Source organism: Manacus candei, unplaced genomic scaffold (assembly GCF_025592945.1).
Source record: "Manacus candei isolate 608988 ecotype Guabito, Panama unplaced genomic scaffold, ASM2559294v1 h1tg000078l, whole genome shotgun sequence".
NCBI lineage: Eukaryota > Metazoa > Chordata > Aves > Passeriformes > Pipridae > Manacus > Manacus candei.
In genome coordinates, this window is record NW_026138126.1 from 1869736 (window position 1) to 1895494 (window position 25759).

Here is a 25759-nt window from a genome sequence, read left to right on the forward strand (position 1 = left end):
GGAGGCTCTGAACGACCAGGAGGAAACCCAAGAGTGAGCCACCGGCAAGGGAGGCAGGAGCAGCAGGCAGGGAGTGCCTGAGCCCCCTCCAAAGACACCCGTGACCCACCCCCAGTGTGTGCTGGGCCCGTGGCTCTGGGAGGCTGAGCCCTTGGAGGGAGTCTGGAGGGAGGGCTCTGCAGGGCCCAGGACAGCAGGGTGTCACGGGCAGGGCACTGACCCAGTCATGTTTTTTGAAGGTACCTTTTGTGGCCCCCATGAGTAGCTGGGGATGTTGCAGGACAGGCCTGAGAGCCAGAGCTCAGGAGAGCTGGGAATGTCCCCAGACCCTTCAGCAGTGACCTGCCCCTGGCTCACACACCACACACAGACCCACCCCCCGTGTTCTTTCCTCCAAAATCCTGGGTTTACTTTAAAAAATAAATAAATTTCCAGCCTTTAACTTCAAAGGAAAACAGCTGCTGTGGTTCCAAGCTGCCAGTAGAAATGCGAGCAGTGGGCTGGGGGAGAGGGGTGGGACCAGAAAACCTGCAAAAAGCACATTTGCAGGAGTTTACTGCAGTAAGAACAGAAGTAGCAGCTGCTGCCAGGTCCCCATCCCTCCCTGCACCCCACTCTGGGCTGAGGCTGCCCCGGGGCAGCTCCATGGCACAGCCTGGCCAGGGCACTGGCCTTGGGCCAGGCTCAGGAGGGGGTCAGCAGGGAGCCCCCTGCCCAGCCCAGGCAGGACTAACAGCAGGACTAACGACAGCTCTGAGCCAGCTCAGCAGCAGGCAGAGCTCAGGGAAGGGGCCTGCACAGCACCCAGGTGCTCTGGGCTCATTTTTGACCTTCCTGGTTAATGCCTGAGTTTTCCTCCTCTCCCCTTACCCCAGCCCAGCCCAAAGCCCCCCTGAGCAGCTGCTCCAACAAACCCTGGCTGGGAGCAGCACGTGCCTGGCCTGGGCACAGGAGCTGGCAGGGCCCGAGGGCTGCAGGACCCAGTGCCAGGGCACACGAGCCACCAGCCACGCTCCTGTCGCCCTGCTGTCACCAGCTTCCTGCTGCCCTGTGTTTCAGAGGGCAGCACCCCAGCACAGGGGTGGGCTGGCTGTGGGCACAGGGGAGCTCAGGGGGCTGCAGGTGGTGGGCACTGCCCAGGGATGGGATTGGAAAGGCCCAGGAGGAGCTGGGCTGGCACTGGATCACAGCTGGAGGCTGACAGGGACCACAGCAGCTCGGGGTGAAGCACAAGGACATCAGCAGGGAACAGGACCCAGCAGCTGCACGACCTAAACCTGTCCCCCTGTCCCAGAGGGCTGGGGCAGCCCCCCCACTGCAGCCCCCAGCCCAGCTCTCCAGCCATGCTGCTCCAGTGAGGAACTGGCCAGCAGTGCTGCTGCACTGGGACAGGGACTGGCACCACGTCTGTGCCTTGCCCAGGCTGCCAAGGCCAGCAGGAACGTGGAGAGGCAGGATCCACAGCACAGCCCTGGCAGCCACAACTCCCGCACACGTCATTCCCCTTCTGGCTCCACACAAATGCCTTATGCCACTTTTTTTTTTTTAAATATTTAATCTTTAAACAAATCACTTTTGATTTTGGACACCTCTGTGCCTGGGAGGACACCTGACTCGACTGGGTAGCAGAGCTGAGGCACCATAAGGACAGATCACCACGTGCCTCTCAGGGTGGTGGTGAAATTGGGCAAAGTGGTACCTTGTTTTAGGAAGACAACATCCCCTTCCTCCACCCCCACTGCTGGGAGCTGCAGCAGTCACCTCCATGCATGTTTTTGCAAGATCTCCTGGCTTTTGGTAAGGAAGGAAAAAGTCCAGAGAAGATCTGGGACCTTTTCAACACTGAGCTACAGTTTGGCCCCTACACCCAGCCTGCCCTGAGGAGCGAATCCTCCATTCCCAGGGGAGAACTGAGTGCCCAGCAACAGCATCCCTGCTCATGCCACCACTTCACAGCAGGATCCCTCTGGTCCCTCACCATTCATCTGCAGCTGGAGGAATCCCTACTCCCTGTGAAGCCCTGGGAGCATTCCTGAGCCCTGCTGCAGGAGGAGGCACACCTACGGAAGGGAGATGTGATTTTAGGAGAAAGGCCACATAGCTGTGGCTTCCCCTGCCGTGATGAGATCCTGTGCTCAGGCTGTACCACATTATGGCCAGGCCCTGCAGAGTGTGCCAGGGCAGGGAGACCACGTGAAGAGACTGGAAGCTTCTCTTGCTGGTGGCAAGGACAAACCCTCGCTGTGAGATCGACCGCTGCGGTGCCTGGGGGAAGAGCTCCCTGCTCGTCCCTCCAGCCAGGAGCAAGCCCAGCCCAACTGCTCCCAGGGCCCTGCAGTGGCTCTGCTCAGAGCAGCACAACTGCCAGTTCCACAGACATCCCTCAGATTCCTGTGGGACTCGTGTCCTCCCAGTGAAAATGGGGGAGGCCAAGGTGGGGGTCACAAAGCAACAGCCACAGCTCCAGACTCCTGCCCAGAGCAGGATCCTGGAAGAGAGCTCAGATCCACACATCCACTGTGAGATGCTCACTGGCAAGCAGGGAAAAGGAGGTGGAAGGACACAAGCAGACCCTGCAGGGCTCAGAGCCCTTGATCCCCCCCCTACCAGCCATGCAGGGAGGCACCAGCAGCAGAGTGTCCAGACCCACCCAGGAACTGAAAGGAGCAGCGAAATTCCCAAACACTTCTCCTTCCACAAGCCTTCCATGAGGTCTGGAGGAAGGCTCAGAGCTCCTCACAACACCAGGAGAGACAGATGCTGCTGTGTGGAACATGGAACTGCCTGGCTGGATTTTAAAGAGGGCATTTTCCCCAGCTCTGCAATTACGGGTGATCCCATCGGGAAGTTCGGGGACAGGACGGGTCAGCCTGGCACCAGCCAGTCTGTCACACTGGGGAGAGCTGCCATGAACTCCCCCTGGGCAGCACAGCGAGGGGGGGACTCGCCCCAGCCCAGCCAGGGCTGCTCCTGCATGCCCAGAGCCCGCCTGGGGAGCACAGGCAGGGCAGGTTTAGCTCAGAGCTCGGCTTGGCAAGGCCCTGCTTAAACTACCACGGAGCAACAAGGCCTGTGGCTGTCACAGGCTCCCAGGGACTGGCCCTCTTCCCTCTTCCCAGGGCACAAGCCCCTTCCCAAAGCACTCACAGCCAAGGACAAGGCTCTGGCTGGCAGGGACTCCATCCACACATCCAGTGTGCATTCCTGGAGACACCCAGGCTGTGCTGAGCAGTGGTGCCTGGCACTGCCAGGCCTCTCCCAGCTGCCTGATGCCAAGTGAAGGGTTAACAGCTCTCTGAAAGCCTCCTGGGACATTCCCAGTCGTGGGAGAGGAGCAACCTCCCCACCCTCCGAGCTGGTGTTTGCTTGAGGAGTTTCCTGATAAACTTGGTTCAAAATGGAAATGACCACAGAAGGTGCTTGGGTTTCATTCCTCCCTTCCTCTGGCCTGCGTAGAGTTTTAGGAGAGTCTCCCACCCAGTTGCAACAACTGGAGAATTCACCCAGGATAAAACACTGACCCTCCTCCCCAAGGTTTGTCCCAGCACAGTGAACACCCTCAGACCCCCACATCCCCTCTCCTGGCCACAGTGGGAGGGCACCACCCTGGGCACAAGCAGGGTGAGATTTGGTGAGCACACAGTGGTATTCCCCGAAACATTCCTCGCGGAGTGCTCCTGGAATTGGGGGGACACCCAGACCTGTGTGGGCCACCACCACTTCCCACAGCCAGGGTTGAACCATTACACTCTCCCTGACAAACCCAGAGGGCCACAGGCACAGGGAGGAGACGGGGAGCACCTCTGTGGTCAGTGCTTTGGGCTGGGCTGGGCCTGGGAGATCAGGCACAGCGTGAAGGAGGAACCTCTGCAGGAGCACGGGCTGCCTGCCCCGGGCAGCGCCTCAGCCCACAACACCCCAGGGCCTGTGCCAGGGCCTGTGCCAGCTCCTCCCACCGCCAGCCCAGGAGCTGGGTGCCAGGGCAATGCCAGCACAGGCGGACACAGCGAGGACAAAGACAGCCCTTCTCACCTAGACGGAGCTCCCCGAAGTTGCCGCATCCGATCTTCTTGCCGACGCGGAAGTTGGGGCCCACCATCAGCACTCCCGAGTTGGTTCCAGTGCCCCGGCCTCCATGACCGCTCCTTCCTCCACCTGTCTTGGACATCCTTTTACCTTCCTCCAGCTCCCCTTTCCCTCCTCTCTTATCAAAATCCATAAGTTTGTGATACCCCGGCCTCTCCACGGTTACGCTGCTGCCATACAAATCCCAGAGCTGCCGAAAATGGGTGGGCGAGGAGGACAGAAGCAGGGCTCTTCTTGGTTAATACACCATCCCGGGGGGCGGAGGGAGGGCGGGGGGTGGAGAAGGAGGGGAAGGCGGCCACCCAAGGGTGCAGGGCTACTGAAATGTTAGTGCTTCCCGAGGTCCCGCCGGGACTGTCATCATCGCCGCTCACAGGGAGGTCTTTGGTGGAGAGAACATCCTGTGGAGAGGGTCCTCCCAGCGTGGCTCCTCGGGCTCCCAGCTGGGGAAAAGGAGAGGGAGAACAGTTACTATGAGGAGGCTGAGGGCAACAGAGAGAGGGTTGTGGGCTCCAGGCTCCTGCCCCCAGCTCTGCAGAGCCCCTTCAGCACCACGGAAAATTCCCACAGCGAGGACAGTGCCACAGCTGAGGGGTGGGAGCAGCTGGGGTAGGTATCAGGACCATCACAAGGTGCCTGGTGCCCATAAATAAATAAATGAAAGCCTGGCCATGGTTGGAGGTGAAATGCTTGATGATCATCTCCTGTCAGAGCCAGTTGGGAGTGATGTGGGGACAACAATGTCCCCATGGGCAGGGGCTGTTTGGAGACCTTTGGAGGCAGCAGCCAAGGCCCTCCAGGCCAGGGACTGCAGGAGCCCCCAGGAGCAGAGGACACATGTAAATCTATGTTACGGGGCCCACATCAGGCCTGGGACTTCCCAGGAAGGGAAAAGAGGATGTTCACCTGGCTGGGAGGGTCCCTGTGGGCCCAGAGGCCACGACAAGCTGAGTCAGAGCACTTCCCCCCAGCACCAGCCCTGCTGTGGTGGGCTGGGACCTTCCTGCCAGTGACCCTGCCCAGGATGCAGTGGGTTTCTGTGGAATGACCATGCTCGGGGCTCCCATGACCCTCTGGGACCCAACAGGCTGGGGCAAATAGGAACCCAGGACTTCCTAACACCCTGCCCCCTTCCCTGGAGAGCTCCTGGTCTCCCTTGCTGCTTCTTCCTCTCTCTCACCAACCAACCTGGATGTTTGGGCTGCTGGCAGCCACCTGGGCAGACACCAGTGTGACGCTCACCCCGAGCACCCGATGGCCCTGGGAGCTTGTGTGCCCAGGGGTGCAGCACCTCCCCTGCCTCAGGGCTGGGTGCCTTCCCAGGGCTTCCCAGGGAGGCTGGTGGAAAGCCCTGTGCTGCCAGTGGGATTCCCCCCAAACAGGGAGCACCCAGCTCAGCCCCCCAAACCAGGGAGCTCCTTCTCCTGTGCACAGCTCTGCTCATGGCAGGGCTTGGACGAGGGGACCTTTAAAGGTCCTTTCCAAGCCAAATATTCCATGATTCCACGACACTGGCTCTGCACACACACCCCTGTGCAGCCCCTTGCTCGTTCCAGAGCTGGGGTTCCCAAAAGGAAGCTGAGCTCTCCCCACCTCCCTCCAGGACTCCCACAGGAGCTGCCTGGGGGCAGGGCAGGTCCCTCCTCACAGGGATGCCCGTGTGGGAGGCAGGAAGGATGGTCAGGAAGCTAAACATGGAGGGGATCAAGCAGGTGGTGGGCACACACTGGGAGGGCACTGAGAGAGACACAGACCCCCCCACACGTCCCCATTTCCCTCCACACTATTCACCAGCTTTGGTTTTGCTCCCAGCTTGACCCCTGGCAGCCTCCCACCCCTCCTTGTCCTCCCTCCCAGCCCCACTCTCTCCCTCACCACCTTCCTCTGCTCCTCTCCAGGCTCGTGTGATGCCACTAAAAGCCCCCACGATGCCCCCCAAGAGCCTCCAGTGCCTCAGCCTCACATTAACCCCGGGGGGTTATCCAAGCAAACCCCCGCCCCTCCAGTGTCAGCTCCAGGAAATGAGCACACTGATGCTTGGCCAAACCCTCTAAAACTTTTTACTGGCTCTCAATAGCTACTAATAACAAAAAAAAAAAAGCTTCTTGTGATAAAGGGTGCGTGGGGGAAATGGGGGGGGGGAGAAGACACCAAAGCCAGAGCTCAGCAGGGGGAAGGACTGGCCGTGTGAGGGTCCATGAGAGCTGCTCCCTGGGGCTGCCCCCCATTCCCAGCCCTCTCCTGACACCAAATCCTCCTCAGGGCCCACCACGCTCTCCAGGAGGGGCTGCAGCTGCAGCTGCCTCTGAAGGGGCAGAGTGCTGGGACCACAGAGCCCATCCGTGGGACCTGCCTGTCCATGGATAGGGGAACAGGGCCATCATGTGGGATGGGAGCCCCGTCCCTTCCCACACAGCCAACACCTCTGGAGCATCCCAGAGCACAGCAGTCCCACCTGGGGACCACCGTGCCGCCCCCAGCACAGCCCAGCAGAGGGAAACGGGCAGGCAGAGCCCTCCAGCCGCCCCAAGGTGGGCCAGCTCCTGCCCTGCCATTCCCTTCCCCCTCCCGCGGCAGGTCCCAGCCGTGCCAGCAGGAAGCGGGGTGGGAGCGGCAGGAGCGGGGCTCCCCTGCTTTGTTCTGCCCCGCACGTGACATCCTGCTCATTCTCCGCTCCCCCAAGGATTTCCGCCCCGGGTTCGGCACTCGGCGGTGCCCTCCGGCCTCTCCCACCTCGGCCAGCCTTCCAGAGGGACACCGGGAGCCATTCCCAAGCGGCTCTGCCCCGGCATCCCGGGGGTACCCTCTCCCCGCGGGAGGGGGAGGCAGCCGGGGATGCAGAGCCCGGAGTTCGGGGTTTGGATCCGACCCCTGAGTTCAGCCCTGGGGGATTCCAGGCCCAGACTGTTTGCACAGGCAGAGCCCCGGGAGCTCCAGCCCCGGCGCTGGGATTATTTCCTTTGAAGAGTTCCGGGCCGGCCTCTGCGGGGGAATGTCAGACAATGGGGTGAGACAGAAGGGCAGAGTTCGGCCCTGCTTGCTGCAGCTCTGGGGGCTGTGCTGTCCTCCCCCGGCCCACACGAACCACTCTGCTCCTGCTCAGAGCGAGCCCGGCCCTGGGAACAGCCCTCCTGGCTCCAAAGCCCAGCTTGAGGCAGCTGGGCCAGGTTAACATCCAGCAAGGCCACAGCCGACCCCCACCCTGCAATCCCCCCCTCCCCAAATCCAGCGGGGAGAGCGGCAGGAAGTCACCGAACCGCATCCGAGTGAGTCAGTCCCCGGCAAGTGATGCTCCCTCACCCTCAGCCCACCAGCCTCCCCACGGATGAGCCACGGGCTGGGAGGAATCTATTTTAACATCCCAAGGAGACACGGTGGCTGCCCGGACCTCGGGACAAAAGCAGGACCCACCTCTGTGCGGTGTCAGTGACTGCTCAGGCTTTCCACCCCGTGCCATAAAGGGATCTCTGGCCTTTAGAACTGAGAGCAGCTTAATTAGAAACAGGAACTTTTGGGAAAATCCCAGGACTCCCAAGAGCTCTGGAGCAAACAAAACCTGTGTTTGTTAAAACACAGCAGCCTCTGGATGAGCACGGGGGACCCGGACCTGCCCCGTCCTCCCCCCCGGGGAAGATGCCCCAGATAACACCGATGTCACATCATTCCATTCTGCACAGGAATCCTCACGCAGAAGGTCAGACCGAGGCGAAGCAGCCTCAGGAAAGCACCTTCTACGCTGGATTTTTTGGCCTGGGATCAAATCTGATGCAAGATGAGACTAAGAAAACTTGCTTCTCTCTTTGGAAGGGAGGGGGACGAATAAGGAAAAAAAAAAAACAAACCCTGAATTGGCCTGAAGTTTGGCAGAAGAAATTCCAAAGCAAGCTGTGGTCTCAAAGCAAATAAGCACTGCCCTGGGGTGTTTGCAGGGCCAGTGCTCTGAGCCAGGATCCTGCAAGGGAAACAAACTGCAGGCAAGTGCAAGTGGCTTCAGCACCCCCCGAAACAGAACCTCAGAAACACTGCAAGTGCCATAAAGGGGGAAACCCCACCCCCCCTTCGGAACCCAAAGAGGGGGTTTTTGTTGAAATATTGTGTTCTTTTTCTTTGCCATCTGGTTTTGAGCAGTTCAGGGCTGCTCCAGTCACATTTACAAGCTTTTCCCCGCAGACAGGAAGGTGAGAAAAATGGATTGGGGGCTGGGAGGAGTTGTTGGTTGGTTTTTTTTTTCTTAAAAGAAGAAAAGGCTGCAATTCTAGTGCTACCCCTTGTCTCAGACCAGTGACTTGGACCAAAATATCAAGGCTCGGGAAGTTCCTGCCCAAATCTGCGAGTCTAAAACGCTGAAAACCTGTATTTTTAAAGACTCCTTTCCCGAGGAGTGAAACCTCGTGGCTGCCGAGGAGGGACTTGTACAAACCATCTGGGGCACATTGTTCTGGGCCCTTTGTACACACACCATGTTCCTGCCTGAAGGAGGTTACAGCTAAACGGGGCGAGACAAAAGAGGGGAAGGAGGAGAGGAAAAAATAGCGGCTGGAGCAGGGAAGTGGCTGGGGAAGGTCAGGGAGCAGGTCCGTGGTGCTTCTCAGAACAGAGCCCGGGTGTCCTGGCTGGGCCAGTGCTGCTCCTGATCCCCACAAACCCTCGGGATGGCTCCTTGGAGCTGGTTTCCCTCCGTGCTCTGCGCAGGGAAACACAGCTGCATCCAGATGAAAGGGAAAGGAAAGCTTCTCGAGAGCACAAAAGAGAAAAGCCCCTGACACTCCGCAGCTCCAAGTGCAGATCACTGCCAATGACAGGCTAAAAATAATCCCAAATACCCTGATGTCCCAAAGGATGACCCATCAGCTGGCTCCCCGTGCAGAAATCCAGACCAAAAAGCAACCGGTGGCCTTACACAGCTGGAACCAAATCCCAATAAATTTCAGAAGTTGAGGAGGCCGATGAAGTCTGAGCTTCCAGGGGAGATCAAAAGTCTTAAAACAAAGCACAGTCTTAAAACCTCTTCAGAATGGAGCTGCAGACAGCCCCAGAGGATGCCTGCGAGGGGCTGGAGTTAAACAGTCTGTACCTGAGTCCAGGCTGCAGTGCTGACAGCCAGCCCCGCTCCTGAAGGAACAGGGAAAGCTGTGCCACCACCCAGAGCTTTCCCAAAATGAGGGGCCATGGAAAGGCTCACCAGGCTTCCCAGGGGAGCCCTGGAATGGCACAGCCAGGCCAGCTGCCAGCACACATGGCTGGGTCACTGCACACTTCTCATCCACCAGCACCCCCAAGTCCTTCTCTGCAGGGCTGCTCCCAATCCATTTTTATCCAGCCTGGATCCAGCTTGGGATTGCCCCGACCCATGTGCAGGACCTTGCACTTGGTCTTGTTGAACTTCCTGAGGGTCTCACGATCCCAGCCTGGCCAGGACCCTCTGGATGCCCCATTCCTTCCCACACCACACACCTGGGTGTTGTTGGGCAAACTTGCTGAGGGTTTGGGGTTTTTTGAGGAAACAAGACAACTGGTAGGAGGGTCTTTGTTGTTTTAAACAAGGAGTCCTTCCAAGACTTGGACTTGGGCAGTTCACAGTAGCCTTTGCTTGGGCAACAGGAAAATTGTAAGCTGGAAGCATGAGCTTCTCTCCCTGCTTTTGCTGCTGGGCTGTGGTGATCCAACAGGTTCCAGAGGGATTTCCTGAGCTTCCTTCACCCTTGGACACACACCTCTCCTCTGAGCCAGGCACAGCAGCTCACCATCAGCTCCTTCCCACAGTTGACATGCTGGAGAGGCTGGGACACATCCACAGGATGTGCTGGTTGGAGAAAACTCATCCCGGGCCCTGCACAGAGAAGTATCCCTTGTGCATGGAGAGGCAGCACTTGGAGCTCCCTCCACCTCGGACCTCCACCAGCGACAGCTCCAGCCATGGGAGAGCCAAGCAAACCTACTGGGGCTGCAGAACATTCCTTATGGCAGAGGCAGACTGGCTTGTTCTGACCCCGTTTCCTCCCCCCATCCCTCAAGAAGAGAGGGCTCTGACTGAGGAGCTCCAGGAACCTGGTGGAGAAGGGATGTGAGCATCTCACGGCAGGGCTGTGCCCACCCTGTCAGGACGGAGGAGCAGCTGCATCTCGCCAACAACAGCCCTTGTGGAGGAGTTGGAGCAGCAGGGCAGGGCTGAAGGGGCCTTTATCCGTCCCAGAAATTCCCTTAAACACGAGGCAGTCCTGGAAGCAGCCACTTTCCCAGCAGCTTCTGCTGACTGCAGCCACAAGAACATCATTCCTGACCCGGCAGGTCGGGCTCAGCAGCGACGGCTCCCCGGCCTCCTCCCGATCTCCAGCGCTTTTCCAGCTCCCAGCGAGCCTGGAGCCAGCACAGCTCTGTTTACTCCCTCTCCTCCTTTGTAGGTTGGTGTTGGTGTCAGCACAACAGGAAGCTCTTGTTAAATAGTTTGTTACTTAACTGCTGATGCAGAGCCCCGGGAGCCCGCGCGGAACGTGCAGCGCGTCCTGAGAGCTGGGGCAGCCTCGCAGCTCAGCTCCAGGGATCTGAGGGCTCTTGGCTCTGCCACCACCTCCCTGGTGACTTGGGCATGTGCTGGCTCCCTGGCCCTTCACATCCCGGCCCTCACACTGGGAGAACAACTCCCCTGCATCGGCCTCGTCCGTTTGAGTCCCTGAAGAGCTGTCTGGCTCTTGAACGGTGCTGAGAGCTCAGTGATCCCTCCCCACCTCCAGAGGCAAGAACCCAGTGACTGACTGAAGGAATTCCCCCAGCAGAGAGGAACAGCATCCCAGGAAATCCACCCACCAGCCCTGCACACACACAGGGACAGGGGCCCACTGGCAGGGAACATCCATGATTCACAAATGTCCTGTCTGGATCCCCACATCAGGCCTGTGTGGTCCCAGAGAGCAGCCAAAGCCTGACAGCCCATCTCCCCAACCACTTGCTCACAACCCCCTGCATCCCTCAGCCCCAAACACAGACACAGCTCATCTGTGTGGTGCCAGGGGGCTGAGTCATCGGTGACACCACAGCCACAGTCCTGTCACCATGGCCACTGCTCCAGGAGTGTCTGAAGCACAGTTCCCCTCCACTCAGAACAGTGCTGGCTGCTTCGCCCCCTCAGCAGGGTTTCACTTTGGCCCCACAATATTTACAATCAACAAATCTGCATGGGCAGTTTGTCCAAAACACGAGGTTTTTTTCCCATCCAAGCTGTTTCTTGAAAAGAGGGAAAGAATAAAGCCAAAGCTTATGTTTCTATCACGATTTCTTCTGGTGTTCAGAGTTAAAAAAAAACCAACACAGAAACAACCAACCCACAAAACCCCTAAACTGTAGCAGCAAAGCTTTTAATCCAACATGATCCCAGCATCCTTGTTCCAAACCTCCCCTCCCTTCCCAGCTCTTTGCTGAGAACACAGTCGGGGAGGGGAGAGGAGAGGACTCCACCCGCCCCCGGGGCAGGGGCACAGGACACTCCTGGCACCTCCAGCCTGGCTGTGCCCTCCTGCAGGGACAGACACAGCTAACACAGCCCCCAGCACCCAAATTCAAAACCACCCAGCCACAGAGTAACACAGAGCAAACACAAACGACTTCAGGATCCTGCCGAGCCTCTGCCAGACACTAAAGCTTTTCCCACGTGCAGCCCCAACACCTCAGGGTTACACCCAGGGAAGGGTTATTTCCCCACAGCTCTCAGCCACATCCAAAAAAACATCCAAATCACAAAACCACCAGGATTAAAAAAAAATAAAATAAAAATCATGAACAAAATAATAAAGCATTTGGTTTCTCCCCAGAGTTAAGCTGTGCTGTGAAGAAGACGGATTTTTCTTCCTCTTCCAGCTCTCATGCCTATTAAATTTTCTCTAAATTAGAAGTGTTCTCTTGTTACTGGTTATTCCCTTCCCCAGGAGATTTCTGAGATGCTGAGAACTCTGGTCAGCTCTTAACCTACAACAAGCCAAGCTGCAAATTGTTTCAAAGATATTTTCTCCCAGCCTCTGGACCCAACTATGGTTTTTTTAAGGGATTACTAGGAATTTTCAGTATTTTTTTAAAGGTCTGTGCCACATCATCCCCCCTGTAATGACGAGAAGGGCAGGGTTCCACCATGGCAGCAGGGAAATGCTTCTGCTGCAGGGCAGTCCTTCCCACCTCAGGGGTCTCACCCACACCTCCTTCTCACAAGACAAACCCAGCAATGACTCAGTGAGAACTTTAAAGGACATTCAAAACCATCGACCTGCTTTAAATGCAAGATCTCAGCTGTTCCTCGAAGTCCAGCCCCACTCCTGGCAGTGCCCAACCACCCCATCCTCCTGCTGGGTGTGCTCACAAACAGCATCTGCTGAGCCAAGGGCCCCCAAGGGGAGTGGAAGCAAAACTGAAACTGTTCTCTGAACAAAATGGAACTAGACAAGAAGTAGAAAAGGGGGCAAACCACCAGTTTTTAGTTTGGAACCAGAAGGCACCACAGAGGAGCTGGTAGGAACTCACGTGATGGGGCAAATTCCCTGCACCAGTGGGATTTTAAACCAAACAATTTCCTCCTTTTGGGATGAGCCTGGAAGGGCTGTACAAGCCACGTGCCACAACACCCCTGGACCTGCAGGAACCTCACCCTGAAGTCTCACCACTCATACCACAGCTCAGGGTGAATTCAAAGAGAATCCCTGCCCAGCCCGCAGGGATGTGTGTGCACAGCACAGCTGCCCAGCAGCAGGTCAGCAGGAATTCTTTTGCACCCTAAAACACCTAAGGAGGAACCAGGCCCTCCTTTAACCCTTTAACACTCTTTCACCTCCATTCCCAAGGAATGGGACCATTTGATGCACGTTTGCTCCTTGCTCATATGAGAAGAAATTGAATCAATGTGCTTTTGGCAATCCAAACTCAGAACAACCCAGATCTCAACATCCAAACCCAGAACAACCCAGATCTCAACATCCAAACCCAGAACAACCCAGATCTCAACATCCAAACCCAGAACAACCCAGATCTCAACATCCAAACCCAGAACAACCCAGATCTCAACATCCAAACCCAGAACAACCCAGATCTCAACATCCAAACCCAGAACAACCCAGATCTCAACATCCAAACCCAGAACAACCCAGATCTCAACATCCAAACTCAGAACAATCCAGATCCTCAACAACCAAACCCAGAACAACCCAGATCTCAACATCCAAACCCAGAACAACCCGGATCCTCCTGCTTTTGAACACAAACCAGCCTGCAGAGTCAACAGGCACCTCCTAAATCTCTTGGTAAGAGCAGCCACAAAGAAAACCTCCTGAAGCATTTCCACCCCTGTGAGCTGCCAGTTTGCTCCCAGTCCATTGCAGGATTTCACTCTTTTCCTTGGATCTCCATCCAAGGCAGTTACACCTGGATGGAAAATATTAACTGTGCTCTACCAAGGAGCTGGAAATACCACGATGGAAATTTCAGCTGCAGCACAGGAACCCAGCAAAAAGCTGAAAATACTTCTCTAGGAAAAATAATACCAGTAAACACACACATGCTAAAACAAGAGCAGATCTGAAACCTAGACTGGAAATAACACACCCAGCCCAAGTTAGACAAACCCACCCATGAACCAAGTGCCTAAGAGAGTAAATTTGCCTTTTGGGGCCCATCAGCCACAAATTTAAACTTCCAGCTACAGGATTCATAACCAGAAAACACACTGAAGCTCTACCAGAGATGCCTTGAAGGGCAGCAGCTTCCTGGCTGAACCTACAGACCCACAAAAGGGCTCTGTGTTTTGATTTACACCTTTTCTGACACATGATTGTGCCCAGTGAAGCCCCAGGGCAGCCACCTCCCACTTGTTGGGCTGTGTCCACCTTGGGAGCCATTCCCATGGTTGCCATGCCAGACCCACACCGACACCAAACCACCGTGGGGTGGTGGGGATGCACAACCCTGCTGGCAGGAGGGAGCCAGGGAGCAATTAATACCTGACTGCCCTTCCCAACCAGCCCTGCCATCACACTGCTGGGAGGTCACCAGTATCTCCCACGCCTGTGTCCCTTCTCCACGACCAGCAACAGCCATTTTTGGGGCTGCTGGGCCAGGAGAGGTTCTGGACACACAGCTGGAAAAAGGCAAGGTGAGCAAGTGACCCACCTCCAGCCCCAGTGCCTGTGCCAGTGTCACTCTGGTGTCCCTGCTCACTACCTCTGTCTGGGGAACTGCAACTGGCTTTGCTCTTCCCATCAGAGGAAGGGTACAGGTGACAGACAGGTGACCAGAGCAGGAAACCTCCTTCTGAGCAGCTGAGCAGAATCTGCCACCTCTCAAGAGCTCAGCACAGAACAAGCCCACAGGGATGTCGGGGTGGTTTCGGTTTTGCTAACCCAGGGTTGGGAGCACTGGGGGAGAGGAAGTTCACTGTGGACAAAGGCGAGTCTCTGGTCTGGCTGGGAGACCTTAAAAGGACAAACAGCAGAGTCCAGCTCCGGGTGTTCCATCCCTTCCCATCTGCTCCAGCGTTTCCGTGGGACACAGGCAGACACCAGCCAAGATATGACGTTGCCTTTGGAGCCCCCGCTCGCCACAGCAGGAGCTGGATTCAGGTGGGAATGTCATCATTCCATGCCCAGTCCCTGACTCCACTCAGTGGGCTCGGCCACTGCCAGCCCCTCGCATGGTTTGGGGGCTCTGCCAGAGGGTTTTCCAGTCAAACAACACAATACATCCCGAGGCTCCAGAGAGACACCAGATCCTAATTAAATCCATGCTGCTGCTGCAAGGCTGGGCTGCAAAGGAACCAGCTGCCTTCCAAAAGCCCACAGCAGTCGGCCAGCAGAAAGCTGTTCACCGGGCCCAGGCCTTCCACCTCTCCTGTTCCCCCTTCCACATTTACCAAGGTAAGAGCAGAACCTGCCTCTTTTCCAGCCAGGCCCATCCTGCCCAGTTCTTACACGGATTTCATTGTCACAAATATGCTCATCTCTGGAGAGAGCCTGCAAAGGTCAAGATCCAACACTGCTGTTTAATCCACTCGTGCCCAGAGTATAAAGGTGAACACTCAGCTGCACAGCCAACACTGAACCTGAGACGTTTTGGAGCAGAACAATCCAGCCAGACCTGACTGACACACTGGGCAGGGGCAGGTCCCTCATGCTCACCTCCTGCAACACCTGGGGTTTGCTTCCACGCCTGGTAACTCCTCCTGAAAGAGGCTCTGTCTGCAAGCAGGGATCCAAAGGACTGCCTGTATCCCAAACCCCTGAGTCACATCTGTGCCCTGGGAAACAGAGGAGCCCAAGGAGAGCTCCTGCTCACACAGCTGCTGGGCACAGACTGCAGAGCCAGAGCCCACAGCACCTTGGGGGCCAACAGCCCTACCTGTCCTTCAACCTCTGCCACCGCACACTGACCTTTGCACCAGCTGTGGGGAAAACCTCCTTGACAACTCAGCCACCCTTTTACTGCCCTGGGAGGCCAAACAGGGGCAGATCCAGATGTGTTCCAGGTATCTGCCTGGCCTGCAGGACCATGTGGATCCAGCTGGCTGGTGAAAGCCAAGCAGTGCCTGTAGGTGAGCAGTGGGAGCTGCATGAGCATGTCTGGAACAGGCACCGCTGGGTCCTCTCCATCCTTCCCAGCACCACACGAGTTTTGAGAGCAGGTTTAACTTCAGGTAACTATGCTGGTTCAGGTGGCAGCAGTGGGACCCCCCTGCAAAGCCCTTCTGTGGAAGGGATGATCCTACTTGTGTCACAGACACACAGATTCACTGTAACCCAGATCACAGCCCGGCTGTGACGGTCCCAGTGCCGGGCCACGCTCCAGGAACCAGGCAGGAATGCACTACCTTCAGATGTCAGGTTTCTGAGCAGGCAAGTTCCCCTTCCACCTCCTTCCCTCCCCTCTCCAGAGCTCACAGCCAGCTTTGCAGTCCCCAGGCCGTGGTGAAAAAAACACTTCTAGACAAATAGATAATTTTCACCCAGCAGCTGGGAACAACCAACTTCCATTTCACATCTCCCATCCGAGGCTGGAACACCTCCTTCTGTGCTGCTGCAGCCTGAAATAAGGTTAAGACCATCTCTACCAGCACAGCACTTCCCCAGCCCTGTCCCTGAATACCCCCATGCCCTCAAAAGCCAACACTTCATAAAAACAAGATGAAGTGCTGCTCGCCTTCCCCTTGATAAGGGATCTTAATGCACTTCCCGGGAATGGATGTGGAAGAGGAGCTGCCACTGCTTCCCAGATAAACAGGGGAAGGATCTCTGCCCACCTCCACTGCACCCAGAGGTGTGCTGCACCTTGGCTCTGCAGCTGAGAGCTGCCCTCTCTGCAGAGGGCACAGGCTGCAGGACCTGCCCAGCTGAAGGACAAGGCTTAGGGACAACCTGCTGCAAGAGGATTTGACAGCCAGCCCAGAGGAACAGCAGGTACAGACACAGAAGAAACACCTGAGGAACACCCCAATGGCCCAGAAAAGCAGAGAGGGGGACGCTGCAGCAGCTGCCAGGGCACGGTGTGCCCATCCCAGAGCTGATCCTGAGCCCCCTGCCCGGCGTCTCCTGGAGCCAGTGGCCACAGCGACCCACAGCTGGCACTGCCACCACACCTCACGGGGCACAGCAGTGGCTGCTTTGGGCAGGAGACCCTCTGTTTCCCAACCCACTGTGATGGGCCTATTTCCCAGCCTGGCATCCAGGCTGCCCTGCATGGCTTGTTGTTAAGCCTCAGGGTCCTCCCTCCCTCCCTGAGTTTGCAGTTGTGCAGGAGAGCACAGCTGTATTGAAACATCAGCACATGGATGGTTCAAACAGCAAACTCCTGCAGGGCTCTGAATCCCAGCCCGTGCTATCAGCTCCTCCCACCAGAGCAGGGAGATGGGAAGGTGTCCTGCTCTGGCAGCCCTGGGACAGCCCAGCCATCACCACAGGGCCAGTCCATGACAAAGCCTCATCACACACAGGGTGCTGTGCACACACAGTGCTCTCTCCACTCCACCGAGGGCAGAGCAGGGTCCACAGTCCTGGCTCTGCAGCCCAGTGAGAAGGAAAAAACATCCTCCTGTTTGTGCAACCACAGGCCCCTGAGGAGAGAAATGAGGCAGGATGTGACAGCAGCAACCCTCACAAGGTGACCCAGGAGGGCTGCAGTGCCATCTGCACCCCTTGTCACAAGTCACAAGCCCCTCAGCCACCAGTGTAGCCCTGCTGACAGAGCTTTATCAACTCCTTCCTCAATTCCCAGGGATGGGAAGGGCGAGAGCAGCTCTCACCCAGAGAGCAAGGAAGGGGACAGCCCTGCAGCCCCCAACACCCCGAGTTAGGGACTGCTCTGGATGACAGTCCAGTGGGGCTCCCTGGAGCAGCTCTGCTCTCCCAGTGCCAGTCCCTGCCTCCCATCCAGCCCCTCTCCTGCAGGAGCCAGGGGCATCACTGGAGCAGAATGCTGCCCATGGGATGGATGATCCATGGGGACACTGCCCACAGGATGATCCACACTGCCCACGGGATGATCCATGGGGACACTGCCCATGGGATGGATGATCCATGGGGACACTGCCCACAGGCTGATCCACACTGCCCACGGGCTGATCCATGGGGACACTGCCCACGGGCTGATCCATGGGGACACTGCCCACGGGATGATCCATGGGGACACTGCCCACAGGATGATCCAGGCCTTGTCACGGCAGGATGAGGCTCCAGAGGGAGCCCAGGCAGAGGCGTTTTGGTGCTCATGAGTCAGAGGGTCTGAGCATGTGGTGGAGTGAGATGTCCCCCAACGTGGGAGAGGTCCTGGTGGGAGAGCTCCTCACAGCTCTGCTTCCAGAGCACGAACCACAGCCCCAGGAGCAGCAACAGGGAGCAGAGGACAAGGGAAGATGGAGCCATCCAGGCAGGGTCTCACAGGGAGGGCTGTCAAGTGGTGAGAGAGACAGGAGAGCAGAGGAAGAACATGTCCCTTTTGAGGATGTCCCGAGAGATCCCACGGCCTTGAATTCCACATGAGCTTCCTTCTGGCCTTGCGAGAGATCAGCTGTAGCCAGGACAAGGGGCTCAATATTTGTTCTCCAAAGTAAAAGGGACATTTCCCAACCCCTTTCTTGTAACAAAGGTAAATCCCTGGGTGTCTCCCTTCCCTTCCTTTCCTCCCTCAAGGCCAAGCTGGGTCTGAAAACCTTTCATCCACCTGGAAGAGATTTCCTCCCTGCAGAGGAACTTGGACACCAGCATGGGCGAGCCTGGCACTCTCCTCCCCACAGCGTGAGGCAACACAGTGACACACTCAGGACTTCCTCCTCCTCACAGCCTTTGGATGGGCTCCTAAATAACCTCAGGAGCAGGAGGCTGGGAACAGCCTGCTGCCCTCAGACACTCACACCAAGGGTGTCCCCACAACACAAATGGATGAACAACCCACAGTATCCCCGCTCGCTCCCAACTTCCAGGGAGCAGGAGATCAAAGTTTAGCAGAGCATCAGCAGTGGCTCCATTTCCCCTCCCTGCAGTCTCTGAGCAGCCACAGACTGAGCAAAGAAACTCCCTCCACTCACCCTTTGCACATCCTTCTCGTGCATGAGCTCCATGGGGAGCAGGGGGATCCTGGCACAGCCCCTCGTGTGCAGGGCACAGGGGGATCCTGGCACAGCCCCTCGTGTGCAGGGCACAGGGGGATCCTGGCACAGTCCCTCATGTGCAGGGCACAGGGGGATCCTGGCACAGCAGGACAGACAAGGAGCCTGAGGCAAACCCTCAGCACATTGCACCAGCCTGACAGTTCCTGTGCCGGGGCACAAACCTGCTCCAACAGCAGGTGATGTTCACTCTTCTGGAAGCCACCATCTCTGGAGGGCAGGACATCCCTGCTGCCCAAGCTGGAGTCCCTCTGCACGTCCCCAGCAGACCGTCTTGTCTCCTCTGAACCCCAGCTTTCCAAGCAGCCACACGTCCCACCAGAGGGATCTGGATGATTCCAGGTGTGGCTGCTGCTGTTTCAACGTCCTGACACCCTGACACTGTCACACTGGGTGGGACACCCCAAAGGAGATCCCAGCCACTGCTCTGTGCTGGCATCCACACCATACGGCTCCCAGGGCTGGACACACACCTCCTTCCCTCCCAGCAAGCTGGGAAACAATCCAAGCAGCAGCATTAGCCATCTTATCTTCCTGATGTCCCCAGCCACAGCTCCAAGGGCTTTCCACACAGCTGATCCAAAGGACCAGTGCCCCCCAGCTCCTCGCAGCAGCTGGTTCAGAGTGTGTCACCAGAGGGGTCATTAGGAAGAGGGGACTGAGGCACATCCCTGCCACAGTCACCCAGAGGGCAGTGGGAGAACAGCCCAGTCCCCAGAGGCTGCTGTGCCCTCTGAGGTCACCTGAGCACAGGTACCTTGTCTGGACAGGGCAGTAAGCTGGGCAGGGCAGGAACTGGGCACAGGGCAGTACAGCACAGCCCCAGGAGCAGGTCAGAGGCCTGGCCCAGTGATTACCACACTGGTTTCAGGTTTGTCTCCTGGTTCATGTTTCCAGCAGGGGAATGGAGCACACGCCTGCAGCCAGTGCCTTCCTCCTCCTCCTCCTCATCAGTGCCACCCTGGGCAGCCACCCCCCCTTAGGAGTCACTGTCCTTCTGTCAGGGCACACAGAGGGACACCAGCTTACATGTATCTCCTGCTCCCTCCCTGCTCTGCTGCTCCAGGGCTCTCACCAGGCAGTGCTGTGGGAAAGGGGGGGCTCCCAGCCCAACAACTGGGGAGGGAGGGAGAGCTGTGCTGCACCACCCAGAGAACCCCGTGCAGAGCCAGGCAGGCACTGGGAGCACTCCCAGGGTACCCAAAAGCTCAGCACTGCAGCCTAAGCCAGGAGAAGGTGCAGCCCATCGGTCTGGCAGCTCCAGGTGGGAATTCTGTGTGGTAAGGCAACCAGCTCCTGCCAGGAGACCTGGAGCCCACCTAGGAGGCTTTGGGAAACCAGACAGCTTTTCCCTGTCACCTCCAGCAACTCAGGCTGGACACCAGGAGGAATTTCTTCACAGAAAGGGTTGTAAAACACTGGAACAAGCTGCCCAGGGAGATGGTGGAGTCCCCATCCCTGGAGGCGTCCAAGGAACGACTGCAAGTGGCACCCAGTGCTCTGGGCCGGGGGACAAGGTGGGCATCAGTCACAGGTTGGATTCGAAGGTCTCAGAGGTCTTTTCCAACCTAACTAATTTTGTCATTCTGTGATCACTTCTCATGGACAATGGTTGTAACAGATTTGCCCAGTACCTCAAACAACAGGGCTCCTTCCTCACCCTGCCTGGGGACCAGGGCAGGGAGAGGCAGAGACAACACACAGCACTGCAGGAATGAAAACCACAGTTTCATCTCCCACCTTCAGGATTTGGGAGAGGGAAATGAGGGCAAGCTGAGCACTCTGAACGGGGTTTCTAACAAGCCACTCACACCCCAGCCACAGTTTAAAGGGGGAAACGGACCCACAAGGACTAAACTCAGTGGGTTGGAAGCCATTCCAGCCTGGCTGCCAAAGGCCTGAGTGCCCAGACAGGAGCTGTGTGTGACAGTAGGGTTCCCCCTCCTCAGCCATCTGGGGACTGTCACTCTGCACAGATCTGCCTGGCCTCCTGTCATGGGTATCATTACCAGCCCCTTTTCTGTCAGCGGATCTGGGTTGGCACAAACACTTTTAGTAGTAGGATCTTTTTTTCCCTTAACCCATATCCTCCTGACAGAACCAGGTTAGGAAGCAGCTGCACTGCCAGATCTGGGGTGGCCTTTTGCAAGGCAAGGCACAGGAAAAAGGGGTGCCTGGATCCAGTTATTCCTTCTATCACCAACCTACAGTTAATTGCAACTTCCCCACCTCCACTATGGTCACAGGGAGGGGAGGAACACCACCAGCTCTGCTCTGTCCCAGCCCAGTTCCTTCACTCCAGAGCAGGTCCTTTTCTCTGCAGAGCCTGGAGCAGGGTGGGTGGGAGGGGTGTCACTCCCACTGGTGACAAGGGTTGTTTCCATTTCTGGGTGGCAGAACTGCAGCTCTGCCAAGCTGAGCTGTCCCACATTCCCCCCTCTGCTTTCCTCCCCAGGCTGCTCGAAGCCCCACACATTTCCCTTCAAGTGACTGCCAAACTTCACGAATTTGGGAGGGGAAGGAGAGGGGGAGGGAAGGGGTAAGCATCCAGGGGGGCTCACAGGGAAACCTCTCCCAAAAGAGCTGTCAAACCCCTCGTGCTGAGACGCCAGAACCACTTCCCTGCTGCAGAGTCACACAGGAGCTGCTACCCTGGCTCCCAGCTCTCCACCCCGGCAGGGACAGCATTCCAGAGCCACAGGCAGGACCCACGGCCCAGACCAGGAGGAGACAAGAGCAGCACCATGCAATTACTCTTCCCTGCAGAGTCACTGGGGCCCAGGGAAGCTCTGTGGCACGACAACATCCCTCAGCTTACGTGTGAGCCTCAGCAGCATCTTCAGGGGAGCAGTGAGAGATCCAGGAGGTTTTGCCTTCCCACCCCCTCCATTTCAGGACCAAGCAGCTCAATCCATCACGGTTTTCCTTGCAACCTCTCAGAGGTGTGGAAGCGAGCAGCTTATTTCACAGACAGGGAAGGGAAGCGTCCCTGAGCTCAGAAATAAAATGGGGGGTAGAGAAGGGCTATTCCCAACTGACTGGGGCAAATTCCTAAGGCCTGGACAAGCACCCCAGTCTGCTGGGGTGGGATAAGCTTCAAAGCAGAGGGACCAGAGACCTCCATCCCAATCCTGGTCATGCCACAAGCTGTTCAGAATCCTTTCACTGCTCCATCCCTCACGCAGAGGATCAGCCTCACAACCCTCTATTAAGCACTGGAACAGCTTTGTGGATTAAGGACTCTGGTTTGTCACCAGTCTCTCCACAGCAGAAAGGCACGTTCCAGAGATTGTTTCTCATCCTCCCTCGTCCCCTCACCTGTGTGCATTTTTTTGCATGGGATGAGGAAACCAGGACTGAAACAGGAACACCACAGGACTGGCCACAGCTGCAAAGGTGGTGCTGTGGAGTGGGAAAGGAAACTTCCAAGGGGTTCACCCTTGTTTGAGACTCTCTCTCAAACAGGTAGATCCTCTGAGACCACACTGGTTCCTCTCCTTCCCTTCCCTGCTTCTCTGGGCCCCACACAAAGGGCTTAATTTGTAGAGTCAGAGGGATCATCCCAGTGAAGGACCATGCAGGATACACCCCCCAAGGAGGACCCATTTCATCTTGCTGCTATTAATACCTGGAACATTATTTGCATGAACAAACTGTCCTTTCTCCCTCATTTCTGGGCTCTCACTTCCCTGATTTGTCCCAGAAACCCCAGCCAACACACGTTCACCCTTGTCTAGTACATACTTCCATCCAAAACCCAAACCCTCTCCTTTTTTTTGAGTTAATTACTCATGTTTCTAGTTCACACCACCTCTTCCAGCCCCCGCAGACAGGACACAGCTCCCCTGGCTCCCTCCTTCATTAAGCAGCCAATTTGTGGGCCCAAACCCACCAACACTCATCAGGGAAAGGGGCCAAGGCTTCCCACAGCTGCCCAGTGCTGTTGGGTGCCCACCCACGGCCAGCCCCGTGCGTGGGTGCTCAGAGGGACTGAGCTTCTCTACAGCCTTTCCAACTGGGAACACATCCAGAGGGGCCCAGGGAGGTGGGGGAGTCCCCATCCCTGCAGGTGTTTAAGGAAGATCTGGACGTGGCACTCAGTGGTCTGGGCCGGGTGACAAGGTGGGCATTGGCCACAGGTTGGACTCCATGATCCTGGAGGTCTTTTCCAACCAAAATGGCTCTGTGGTTCTGCAGACACTGCCAGACCTCTGGGTTGGTTGGACACGACCCAGTTACCCCCACATCACAGAGGGCACCAGGTGCCCACTGAACATGCAAATGGAGGAGAAGTCAGTCTGCCATCATCCTGTGCCCCCTCTGCTGCCCCCTGAACTCCAGCATCCCACCAGCCCCCAAGCTGGATGGGGCTTGGACTTGTCTTTGCTCCCCCAGCACCAAAGAGCCAGAGGGACTTGGCTCTCCCTGGCACAGCCCTGCCTGCAAGCCCTGTGCTACACTGGCACAAGGAAGAGCTCAGCCTTTCAGAGCTGGGCCTAACTCTGCCCGCAGGAGCCCAGGCAGAGCCTTCCCCCTGCAAACAGCTGCGTGCCTTTGCTTTTGCTTCAAGAGGAAACATGTTCTCTCTGTCTCCAGGCATTAAACAGCCAAGCATGGCCAAAAGCATCCAATCAACAGCACAGAGCACAACAAGTCAGGGCAGAGGGTTACCATGGAGCTGAGGAAGCCCTGACTTCCCATGCAGACCCAGAATTGCTAACCTGCCCTGCCAGAGGAGCGGGGAAGAGGATCGGGCTCCTCTCCTTCACCGTGTCCTCACACACCACAGCCATATCCTGACCTCAATTTTGACACACACCACCAGCATCCCAGCACAACAGCCCCATTCAGCTGCTCTCCCAGAAACGTGGGACAAGCTCAACGCTGCCCAGCAGCAGCAAACACCCCAACAGGCTTTTCCAGGATGGTGTTTGGGGCGCACTGAGAGAAGGATCACACAGCAAGGTGAAGGACTGCACTGAAAGGTGAGAGGGGCAGGAGAAGCCACAAGCACCTTATCAGGCAGGTCCAGGGAATGGGAAATCCTGCCATTAGCAGGATCCACTGCAGAGGATTTCACAGCTAATGAAACCCTGGCCACCACAGACCACAGCAAAAGCAAAAGCAGCAGAGCATTTCTCTCCTGATAAGCTGCTTTTATCGGGAAGTTCAGCCCGGCTGCCCACCCCGGCCCCAGCCAGAGAGCAGCTCCAATCCTATGCCTTTAAATCCCCTTGGCAGCGCCGGCCCGGGGCTGTGGGAGCAGACACACCCAGTGCTCCAGCCGGAGCACACAAACATTTCCTCCCGGCCGCTCCTGCGCAGCCAGAGCCACCTCGGACCTGCCCGGGCCGTGCCAGAGGGAACACAGGCTGTTCCACACCGACCTGCACCTACAGACACTTCAGCTGCTTTCCTGAACCCCTCTGCTTCCCTGCCAGCACTGGACATTCTTCCCTCAAACTTCCTCCTTAAGGCAAATATTTGGAGTCTAACAGGCATTCCTCATGGCAGGCACAAGTTAAATATTGGCCCTAAAACAACAGCAAGTGCCTTTCAGTGATTCTGGCTGGAGGAGCACAGCTCTGGACTTTGATTTCTGGCTCTGAACAAAAATAGGAGCAGATCACCGAGTGTTACACTCTTCTCCCTGGAGAAGTCAGATTTGAGGCCCTGCAAGTCCCCTGCCAGGACCACAGCCAGGGTGGGAACTGTCCCCTGCCTGTGCTCTCTCACACCCCGGGTGTCTGCTGTCACCCAGCCAAGCTGCTGCAGAGCATCCTCTGCGCCCTGCACAGGATTAGTCTGAGCCTGGTTTCCAGGTCTGTGATTATACATCCCCAGAGAGACACCAGAGAAGACCTGCTGGGAACCTCTGGGTGCCATCCAGGGCATCTGCTCGCCTGGTCCTCCCTGCCTCTGGCTGCACCACCACTGCTCCCAAAGGTGCCCAGCTCTCCACCCAGCCATGCCCAGCAAACATCTCCTCAGTGCAGGAGAGCTCCAGGCTGTTCCTGCTCTGCAGGCAGCTCCCACAGGACAGGCTGGCTCTGGTAGGAAAACATCCCAGCAAGGCAGGAGCCCGGGCAGTCAGGGAGGTGTCAGCACAGTAAAGGGAGAGGGAAGGGTGAGGAGGGAAAAGAAACCTGCAGTGAGGTCAGGACACTTGAAGCATGGCAGCATGCAGGCTCTGGGATGCCGTGGGCATTTCCCACATGGATCAGGGGAGCAGAGCTGATGTCATGGCTCTGCAGCCAAAGCCCTGCAGAGCTGGGCTCACCTCACCTTGGAGCAGCCCTGCCATGCCCCATCACTGCTGACCCGAGCCTGGGCAGAGAGGCTGCTCTGTCCCCTCCCACTGAAGGCAAGCCCTGCCAAAATCACCCTCAAACAGTCTGCTCCAACACAAGGGGTCTGCCCACAGCTTCTCTGTAAAACACCTCAACAGTTACCCCAAGAGAGGTTACTGCAGCAGGGCCCGGGTGTGCCCCAACAGCAACCTGCACACCAGCTCAGCTCACAGGGCTCCTTCTGTCCAGCCAAATTCAGCACGGGGGGTTGTTAATGAGCTCCCCTTTCACTCTCCTCAGGTGATGCCTGTGAGCAGCACCTCGCTGGGCTCTCCCTGCTCTGAGCAGCAGGCCTGGGAAGCAGGAGAGGGACTGAGAGCTGCTCCCTGGCAACATCCCTTGCTGTCATGTGAGATGGAGCCCTGACGGTCTGCTGTGCCAGAATTCCACTCTCCACATCCTTCCCGAGACACCCACCGTGCCACTTCAGGCTGGGCAGTCTGCTGGGGGCTCTGACACCCTCTCAGTGAGACCCCCCGAGAGGGCAGCCACCCCTATGGGTTTAAAATCGGCTGCGAGTTACCCTGGAGGAAACCTTAAAGCTCCGACACTTCCTATTCCCTCCCTGGCCAGCAAAGCCCATGGAGCAACAAGCTCCAGCAAGTTTGTGCAGGAATTGCCAAGGCTGGAGGCAGAGACGGGTCTGTACCTGTGAGCAGCAGCAGCTCCAGTGCCTCCTCCTGCAGCACAGTGACCC

The 25759-nt window shown here is 57.2% G+C and overlaps 1 protein-coding gene across 2 annotated transcripts in view; it reads right to left on the bottom strand.

Moving 5' to 3' along the window:
- Positions 1–25759, bottom strand: part of CSNK1G2 (casein kinase 1 gamma 2) — a 42035-nt gene that overhangs the window by 10929 nt on the left and 5347 nt on the right. For both annotated transcript variants that reach the window (XM_051810701.1, XM_051810702.1), the window contains exon 2: positions 4033–4529. In XM_051810701.1, coding sequence (XP_051666661.1) covers positions 4033–4219 — 187 coding nt within the window. In that variant the 5' untranslated portion in view covers positions 4220–4529. The remainder of the gene's footprint in view (positions 1–4032; positions 4530–25759) is intronic.